This window comes from Morus notabilis, unplaced genomic scaffold (genome assembly GCF_000414095.1).
Source record: "Morus notabilis unplaced genomic scaffold, ASM41409v2 Scaffold1292, whole genome shotgun sequence".
In the NCBI taxonomy this organism is placed as follows: Eukaryota; Viridiplantae; Streptophyta; class Magnoliopsida; order Rosales; family Moraceae; genus Morus; species Morus notabilis.
In genome coordinates, this window is record NW_010361938.1 from 133,334 (window position 1) to 143,709 (window position 10,376).

The 10,376-nt window shown below is 35.8% G+C and overlaps 1 protein-coding gene across 1 annotated transcript; it reads left to right on the forward strand.

Annotated features, from left to right (window-relative positions):
• The first annotated feature begins 784 nt into the window (after nucleotides 1-784).
• LOC21397302 (plant UBX domain-containing protein 4) lies at nucleotides 785-3,327 on the forward strand. The gene is made up of 4 exons (XM_010100852.2): nucleotides 785-1,012; nucleotides 1,928-2,204; nucleotides 2,477-2,578; nucleotides 2,754-3,327. The coding sequence occupies exons 1-4, from the start codon at nucleotides 867-869 to the stop codon at nucleotides 3,120-3,122; spliced, it is 894 nt and encodes a 297-aa protein (XP_010099154.1). The 5' UTR covers nucleotides 785-866; the 3' UTR covers nucleotides 3,123-3,327.
• Nucleotides 3,328-10,376: the final 7,049 nt, after the last annotated feature.

Sequence of the window (10,376 nt, forward strand, 5' to 3'; positions counted from 1 at the left end):
GAAACGGGCTTGTATTACATTTTTTAGTTGAAAGACAAGGGAAAATGAAAGGGAAAGGGTTCAATGTAATCTTATTATGGGATGATAAAATAAATAATTAATAATTGTATATTGATTAATTTTTTAATAACTTGCACAACCCCTGATAATTTCAAATAATTACATGTCATATTTTCTTAAGCTATCATTCAACATTATTGTATCATGTTCTTTCCATCAAGCAGAATATTGATTGTCTTTCAGCATAAATTTTTTTCCCTCGTCGTGGGGAGTGGTAGGTAAGGTAAAATCAGTCGATAAATCTATTGTCTCCCGTGAAATAGTTGACTAAATATTCAATTTACACGTAAAGTTATGCGTTGAAAATCTATTGGTCATCTAAAATTAAACAAAGAAAATGCCAAGGGACAATTTATCCACTGTTATCACATTATTAGCGATCTTTTTATTTTTGTTTTTTTTTTCTTTTAATATATTAATAAGAAATTGTCTTTAATAGACCGTTATAAGATTAATTTTTTAATCGTTAAATTTAATTAAAATTAAATAAAATTAAAAAACACATAAATAAATAATTTATAATATATATTTAATAATTAAAAACAGATAAAAAAATAAAACTACTTACATTTTTCAGTCATACCGAGAAACTCATTAAAAATAGCAAAAACAAAGGATAAGGTGACGTGTACACGGAGAGGAGCGTGGCAGCAATCGCGGACGCGCGTGGATTCCTTATTAATAATAATACGAAACTGATGAGCTGAGGAAAGTGAAGAATCAATTTCAAAGATCGTGTTTTTCTTTTTTTTTTATTCTTTCTTTCTCTTTGGTTGTTGGTGTGTTGAGTCGCGAAGAAATCATCAATGGCGTCAAAGGACAAGAGAGCTTCAAAGGCCTCGACCAGTCGAAGCGGCGGTATTCGCACACTCTCCGATCTGAATCGCCATTCCGCGGATTCCGACAGCGATTCCGATGGGCCTCAGGAGTACTACACTGGCGGCGAAAAAAGGTCCCTTTTCTTCCAAACCCTAGCATTTCTTTCTTCTCAATATTGTAATTTCTGTATTCCGGTTCGCGAAAATCTGTTAATTTCAACTGTATTTGTATAAGTTGGAGTTTCTGTGTTTTTTAGTGTTTACTTTCCGATGTTTGGCTGCTGAGAATATTGGGGAATGGAAGGGTTTTTGAAATTATGCGTTTTAGGAGAGAAATTGAGAGAATCAGTAGTGAATTTATAGACTGTTAAATTTGAAGTTTAAGCGTATGGAAATTTTCCGAGTTGTTGGGACTGATTTTGATTGGAATCGGAAGAATTGTTTATTGTTTAGGACAAGTGTTGTGTTTTGGATTCTATCTGATCAGGTCACCATATTTTATTCTTAGGAGGTGTTATAGCATATGAATCCTCTGATGAAGTTGAAGAATTGATTGGGATTAGAAGGTTCAATTAAGAGCTATCTAGAAAGAGAGAGCTAGAAGATCTGAATCAGGATATTTTCCGGAATGGAAGTGCAATGGACTCTATGTATTGTTTTGTGAGTCTCAATTGGTTACTTTTTTAGCTTATTTGGATCTTTCCTGAAAAATTGCACAAACCGCCCATTTAATCTCTATGGCCACTTTATTTTCCTAGAAGAGAAGCTTTAGCGAGGCTGTCGATTCTGGTTGAGCTCATTTTAACTGCTATTCAACTGCCTAAGTGTTTATTATGAGATAGATATGTTTTGTTAGGTGCTTAGACGGTTTATACCATATGGGTAGAAAAGGTATGTCACGCTGACCACTTTTCTTCCCTCAACATTTACAGCTGATCTGTTGCTGACTGAAATCTATGTAAAACTGGGATGATATTAGATACCATTTTTCACTTTGTGAAAACAGTTGTAGGTAGATAATATGGTGATTTCCTTTTTTATTTTGGCAGTGGAATGCTCGTTCAAGATCCTTCGAAGGATAATAATGTGGATGCAATCTTTGATCAAGCTAAGCAACTGGGAGCTGTAGAAGGGCCTGCTCTTCCACCTTCAGGCTCAAGGAGCTTTACTGGAACTGGTAGATTACTCTCAGGGGAAACTGTTCAATCTTCTCCTCAGCAGCCTGAGCCTGTTATACACAACATTGTTTTCTGGGGCAATGGTTTTACTGTGAACGATGGTCCTTTGAGGAGGTTGGACGATCCTGAAAATGCATCTTTCTTAGAGGTATTATCGGTATTGTGTTGATCTCAAATAAACGGAATGAAGCCTTGTGATTGAGATGGATGGTGCCTATAATTTTCTGCCGTTGATTAGTGTATTCATTTTGCATAATCATGATTCGCTTGTTGATCAGTTAATATGATGATTCTGCTGAAGATCTTACTGATGAAAATGCATGTGTAATATTCAAGTGGTTAAGATTTGCTTAGGAATATATATACCACTCTCTTTGCTTCATTTGATACTGTAGTTTATTTTCTAATTTCTTGATGCAGAGTATCAAGAAGTCTCGGTGTCCAGCAGAGCTAGAACCTGCAGATGGTCATGGGAGGACCGCAGTTCATGTCAATCTGATTCGGAGGAATGAAAATTGCCCCGTGAGTTCTCTATTTATTCTGTTATTATATCATTCCTTTGCTTCTTATGAAATCATATGTTATCGAGTTTCTAAAGATTCAGTCTCTATTGGCCTTTCTTCACGGTGGAAATGAGAATATGAATGTAATGTTACCGCTTGCTGTTCCTTTTTTTTTTTTTTCCTGGTGCTTGCAGGAGCCAGAGAATCGCCAAGTACCATTTCAGGGTGTGGGAAGAACTCTCGGTAGTAGCTCCTCCTCAGTTGCACCTGAGCCAACCACGGCTTCCACTGCTCCAGCCCCATTGGTGAACGTGGTTGTGGATGAAGCACTGCCATCAACCTCAATTCAGCTTAGGATGGCTGACGGAACCCGCTTGATCGGACAGTTTAATTACCACCATACCATTGGCGATATCCATGCCTTCATCGATGCATCTAGACCCGGAGGTCCTAGAAATTACCAGTTGCAGATGATGGGATTCCCTCCCAAGCTTCTTAGTGACCGAACTCAGACCATAGAGCAGGCTGGTCTTGCTAATTCAGTTGTTATCCAGAAACTCTAACCCAACTTCCCCATAACTGCTATCTGTGACTTCTTTGGAACTATAATGAGGATGTGAACCTGATATGTTAGCTGAAGACCCTGGATGTGTTTTTAGGGGCGGGTTGACTTTCATGGGATGCATTTATTTAATAAAAACGAATATATATGTTTTACACATTAAAAACCAAAGTTTATTGTAAAGTGGTGTAGGCTTTTGATTGATTTATCCTTCTTTTTTTTTTTTCACTTTCTTAATTCTTTTATATTTTGCCTTCAACTAATGAAGGTTTATTTCTGCATTTTTCTGTTTTGTATGGTATTGGATTTTGTTCATGTTTTGCGTTTCCAACTGCTCCGCGGGCATGATCACCTGAGTGCAAAAACAGTAATTGCGGATTGAAAGATTGTCGAACTACATCTGAAGTACATGTTGATACATAACATAAACATGTACTTAGCTATGGGGAAGAAGAAACATTAACATGCTAAATCCCACACCATAAAAAAATCTCCCGGATTTCTAGCTTTTTCGCCTTAAAAAAAAGGTAAAAAAATTATACTAGATGGAAAATTTACGAGAGCAGAGTTGAAACATTTCGAAAAGTATTTGAAGAATAGCAAGTATGACTTAGCATATATTATAATTTTAATGATATAAAATTTTGATATTTGTAAAATATATAAAAAGTTTTGTTGTATTTCAACATGGTTCGTAAAATTTTGCAATATGTCAAAAAAAAATAGTGCTAAGAGATTCTATTTTTTGTCCCATATAAGATACAAGTTGTTATTATTTTTCATTTTTAGGTGATTAAAATTTGACACATCAATTGGTATTTAAAACTTCTACCTATCAATATGTAAATGGCAACTCACTTGTTAAGTTGAAACCCTAGTACAGTCGCATTTAAAAAAAAAAAAAAAAAAAAAAAGAAGCAAAATCGATAGATTATTTCTTCCCCACATCAAGAGGTCGGTTGGGTTGGCTTCAATGAAGCATCATAACCTGTCATTTCCACACAACACGCCCCATTAAGCCAACTTTGAGCTCTAAAAGTAATCTACAGCCTCAAGCAAAAAAAAAAAAAGAAAAAAAAAAGTAATCTACTGCAAAAATTAAAATTTAATAAAGAATAGACGAAAAAATAGAGCTTAGAAGTGATATGTGTATCAATCTGTGTATTAATTGTGAGCCCAGCCTAGACCAAATTCTTCTTTTTTACCTTTTACTTTTTAAAGGATTGAGAAGAATTTTCCCAAGCCTAGCTAGATAACAAAAAATGTACTCACACAACCCTTCTACTCCACTATTTTTTCCATACCGTTTGATGAAAAAAGGGAGCACCTTTATAAAGGATATATACTTGCATGTACATAATCAACTTGTTGAAATGCCCCTATTTACGAGTAGGGGATTTGAAGGAATTAGAAGAGGGAAAAAAAAAGCATCAACTTGACTCAGCCCTAATAACACTTTACCTCCATATATAGTGGCATATCGATTAGACTAGAAAAAAGGCGATATTTTGTCGGCCAAAATTACCATAATAATACACACATGTGGGAAGGGAGCAGAAGATGTTTGTTGAAGCACGAGGAGAGGCATGCCAAGGAACATAATACAAATAAATAAAGAGATACCACTAATGAGGAATTAATAAACTGATAAGAATCGATCTTTCCTCCTCTTAATTTTAAGGTCATTCTCATTTTAGTTCTTAAATTTAAAAATTTACATGAATTTTAAATTAGTCTCACTAATCAATTCTGTTCGAGTTTATGTTTAAAAAAAAAAGAAAAACAGAAAAAGAGAAAGAAATAGTTTCACCTGACCTAATTGATTAGAATTTAAGTTGAAAAAAAAAAACCCAAATAACTTCACCTAATTCCTTAATGTTTTCAGAAAAAGAGAAGAAATAGTTTCACCTGACCTAATTGATTAGAATTTAAGTCGGAAAAAAAAAACCCAAATAACTTCACTTAATTCCTTAATATTTTCAAAAAAAGAGAAGAAATAGTTTCACCTGACCTAATTAATTAGAATTTAAGTCGGAAAAAAAAAAACCCAAATAACTTCACTTAATTCCTTAATATTTTCATCTGTTTTTAACAAAAAGTTCTAACAGATGAGTTTAAATGGGATTAATTCAAAATCCAATTAATAAGTTATTTGCAATTGCTTGTGCAAAAGCACATAGCAATAAAAGTACTACCCTTTTGTCTTTTGAGTTGAACCACAAAATTAGTGCGGTGAGAAACATCAATTATTTCACACCCCACCTTTTGTATTTCATCCAGTTGGTGCCATCCAACTCCTTAAGCTAAATTTAATTTTGCAGATTAGATCATATCAGATAGAGCTAGCTAGCTATCTTTCAAACTTATTATATGGAGGATTGCTAAGATATAAAATATAAATTATAGGTGGGGTTTCCCTTTTGTGGCGCATAGACCAGTTGAAAGTGTGAAGAATTCGGACCCACCATTATTCGTGTACGTTTCCTTTAATTAACTTCTCTTATCTAAATCTAATTAGTTGACTCCATGATTAAATCATAATCACCTTTTCAAAAGATAAAAGTGATCATAATTAATCACATTTTTTATTTCCCGCCTGTCAAAATCAACCACATAGACTCATCGAGACTCCTTGTTCATTTCACATATTCGAGTTTTACTGCAATAAAAAAAACTCTCGGAAACAGTCACGTCTAACTTTTTTACTATAGTAAAAGCTCTCACTTAAAATCACATCTCAACTTGAATTAAAAACTCAAATCGACAAACCATGAGTTAATTACACTATTTATAAGCAATAGAGTAAATTAATAATGACATATCTCAAAAGATGACGCATCGTTAAATTATTGCTGATCAGGTCCAAATTTTCGTCCGCGTCTTTGAATAATATCATTAATAGATCTCTTCCCCTATGATGTTTTATCCTTATGACTAGCTTTATTCTTTGTGAGCATAATGTGTTTTTGCCGCTTTTTTTGGCCAATGAAGAACAATGATTATAACCAAAGCCACATGACAGCAGAAGAGAATACATGCCTCGAACTAATAAGCTTTCGCAAAAGCAAATACTATGCTAAGCCATGGTTGATTGCATAAATGAGGCAAAAAGAAGTGAAAAGAGAGGAAAAAACAAACATGTATGAATGAAGGCATGCATTTATTTATTTATTTTGTGAGGAACAAATGCTAAGAAGAAGCCAAAAACTTGAATACATGATTTTTTTTTAAAAAAAAAAAAAAAGCAAACCTATCCCCTTACTGGGATTCCGTAAGAATCTTCATGGACTGTGGATGCAGTGACGAGTCACTTGCACAACATGATATATAGATACAACATACACATAATATATTATATAATATAATATATATATATTATGTATTAGACGCATATGGTTATCATATCACCGTATTGTTCAGTGGCATCCCATGTGCATGACTTTGTTTAACTAGGCAAATGATTTTTAACTCCGAGCTCTCAAATCATATATATATATATATATATATATATATATATGCAAATTCTTTCATGTGAAATAGATTTAGAATTGTCGGCTATATATATGCTTATAAAGATAGACACCTTTATTAATTCACTAGGTATAAAATATTGATAAGAACAGAAAAGTGGAAGTTTTTCGATAATCATTTCTCAATCACTTTAGTTGTTATCTGGTTGTAACAATCGTTGTTGTTTATGGCCTTAAATAGTTCCTTTTTCCTGTTAAATAAAGTTAGGAGAACAGTGTGACATTATTCAAACAAATATACATATGGTTTCTTTTGTTTTTTGTCATGCAAATATTGCTTCTTTTGTTGGTACTTGGTAGAGTATGTAGGAACACTCCTTAAGTTTTCATTGCTGTCTCGGGTGCTGCAACAAAAATTATTATAATTTAATCTTCTTTCCAAAATTGGAATACGAAAAGTGGGTTTGACGTTGTGGGATTTGGCGATTTGCTAAATAATATACCAAAAGGGGTATTTAATCACTTTGTACTAATTACCTGATAGATAACGTAAAAAAATGAGCTTAGTCTGAATCCCGCAAAAGAGGAAAAACAGGAAAAGGCACATGTCCATTACACATAAAAAGTTGAAACTCTACATTATTTTTTTTTAGTGACACTCAACGGGCTTGTTCACATAAAACTTAAAAAAAAAAAAAAATTAAACTCAAGTTATAATTTTATTTAAGTTCATATTTTTTTTTTATAAAATTTGAGTTTGAACTTGAATTTTAACTTAAGTTTAGGATTTAAATCTGAGTTCAAGTTTTCCCTTTAACTTAAGTTCTTAAACTCAAACTCAAGTTACTGAACAATATTTTTTCTATATTTAAAAACGTTATAACTTTTTCGTTTTAATTCTGATTAAGATTTTTTTTTATCTATTCACAACGAAGAGACGAATAAAACTTCACCCATATACCCTATTAAAATTTTCCATCATCATTGAGTTTTAATTAAAATGTTATCTAAATACAAACTCCAGTTTTGACCCACCCAAACACAAACTCAAAAAAATTCTCATCTCAAACCATAACTCAAATGTATATGATGCAGCGTACGCAGGGGAAACGAGAATTTCAATTCAAAACTCGTTGATTCACAAGAATACCGAGGAATTGAATAAAACTGAAGAAATCCTCAATCAAAGATTTTATTTTCTTCTTATTATTTTTATGCCTCTCCTTAGGGCTAAACAAAACCATATAAATGAAATCCCCATGCAAAACCTAACGAAAATTGCCTCAAAGGTCCTTACATAATTGAAAAGTGTAAAAATAACCCTTAAAAATGAAAAAGGTCGTTTTCTGGTCAAACCGAGCTCTTTTGGGCCTTTGGGTGCTCCAACTGGGCCATGAAATTCCACTCCCGTTGCATTGCATCATTCTCCCCAGGGTGGAGGAGATTTGCCCTCGAATCAAAAGTTGCCTCATCGTCAGAAGAATTATCACCAGAATAAGGAATGAGATGCTTGACATTAAAAGCATCGGATGTGTGGATATGGCTACGAAGTTGCAAACGGTAGGCATTCTGATTAATCTTTTCAATGACTTCCACGGGGCCGATCTTCCTGGCAGCCAGCTTACTGTATTCGTGGGCAGGAAAACGATCCCTGGTTAAGATAGCCCAAACATAATCTCCAACCGTGAAGTCTACCTGTCTGTGCTTCTTGTCTGCCTGGGACTTGTATTTAGCAGTAGCAACAACTAGGTTATTTTGAGTTTTCTGGTGTACTTATTGTAACTGAGTGATAAACTCTTCGATTGTGGCATGTGGACGTACCTTGCTTGGGAGCGTGAGTAAGTCAAGAGGCCCTCGAGGAACCAAACCATAGACCACCTGAAAAGGACTAAACCCAGTACTGCGGTTGACCGCGTGGTTATGTGCAAACTCAGCTTGGCACAACTTAAGGTCACATGACTTCACGTTCTCTCCCACCAGACTGTGCAATAAATTGCCAAGGGAGCGGTTGTCAACTTCAGTCTGGCCATCCGTCTAAGGATGGTAAGTACTACTGAAATTGAGGGTAGTGTTAACCAATTGCCATAAATTGTGCCAGAAGTGGCTGAGAAACTGAGTATCCCGGTCAGACACAATAGAGATAGGCAACCCATGTAAGTGATAAACCTCCTGAAAGTACAGTTGAGCAATATGAACAGCATCTGTAGTACGTTTACATGGGATAAAGTGGGCCATCTTAAAAAACTGATCAACAACCACGAAGATTGAATCACTACTACGCTGTGTACGCAGCAGGCCAAGCACAAAATCCATACTAATGTTCGTCCATGGCTGACTAGGAATAAGCAGAGGCATATATAACCCAGCATTAGTGGACGCACCCTTTGACAGCTAACAAATACGGCAACACTCTACAAATCTACCTACTTCCTTACGCATGCTCGGCCAAAAGTAAGAATTGGACACGAGATGAAGTGTATGATCACGACCAACATGACCTTCATTGTGCAATTCCTAGATGATCTTCAAGCACAAACTGCACTCAGGAATACAAAGTTGGAGACCACGAAAAAGAAACCCATCTTGCAATACAAAGGCCGTCCGCTCACCATTCTAGATCTTCAAAAGTACTGCAGCAAAGAATGGGTCAGTGACATATAGGTACATGAAAGAATCAAATCCAGGCACCTGTATTCGCATCTCGGCCAGCAAGCTGTGGCGACAACTAAGTGCATCAGCCACACGATTCGATAACCCAGTTTTGTGTTTTAACACAAAAGTGAATTGTTGGAGATATGCTTGCCAGGAGGCATGACGGGCGGAAATCTTGTCCTGGCTAGTGATATAATTCAGGGCATCATGGTCAGTGAAAAGAATAAATTCCTTCTGGAAGAGGTAATGGCGCCAATGTTTCACCGCTTGAACGAGCGCATAAAACTCCACGTCATCAATACTGAAACGGAGCTTGGCACCAGAACGTTTCTCGCTAAAGAAGGCAATCGGACGACCTGATTGGCTTAGAATTGCGCTAATGCCTATTTTTGAGGCATCACAATGCAACTCAAACGGTTGGAAAAAATCAGGAAGCACAAGAAGTGGTGTTGAAGTCAACTTTTGCTTGATCTCCGTAAATGTGGATTCGGCATCGGTTGTCCAAGTGAACTTAGTACCCTTCATGCAATCTGTGATAGGGGCCATGATGCTGCTGAAATTAGGGATAAAACGGCGGTAGAAAGAGGCGAGACCATGAAAGCTACGCACTTCCGTGATAGATCGAGGCTGGGGCCATTGCTGTATAGCGGCAACCTTGCTACTGTCAACTTAGAGACCATCTTTGGACACTACATACCCCAAGAACTGGATTGTATCCGTTAGAAAAATACATTTACTTATCGCCGCATAGAATTTCTCCCTGCGAAGTACCATTAAAACTTCCCGCAAATGCTGAAGGTGCACCTCAGGATTAGCACTATAGATAAGTATATCATCAAAGTAAACCACAAGAAATTTACTGATGAAAAGGCGAAGTGCTTGATTCATGACCCGCATAAAAGTACTAGGAGCATTAGAGAGGCCAAATGGCATCACCAACCACTCATACAAACCCTCTCGGGTTTTGAACATTGTCTTCCATTCATCACCCCGCTTAATTCGAATTTGATGGTAGCCAATTTTGAGATCCAACTTGCTAAAAACCGTTGCACCACCCACTTGGTCAAGCAAATCATCCAACCGGGGAATAGGAAAACGAAAGCGAACGGTGATCATATTGACGGCACGACTAT

Bases quoted from the DNA above. Each gene is read 5' to 3' on its own strand.
- LOC21397302 (XM_010100852.2), top strand. From the start codon at position 867: ATGGCGTCAAAGGACAAGAGAGCTTCAAAGGCCTCGACCAGTCGAAGC. The intron at 2,205-2,476 runs GTATTATCGGTA...TTCTTGATGCAG, and splicing joins AAAATGCATCTTTCTTAGAG to AGTATCAAGAAGTCTCGGTG. The intron at 2,579-2,753 runs GTGAGTTCTCTA...TGGTGCTTGCAG, and splicing joins GGAGGAATGAAAATTGCCCC to GAGCCAGAGAATCGCCAAGT.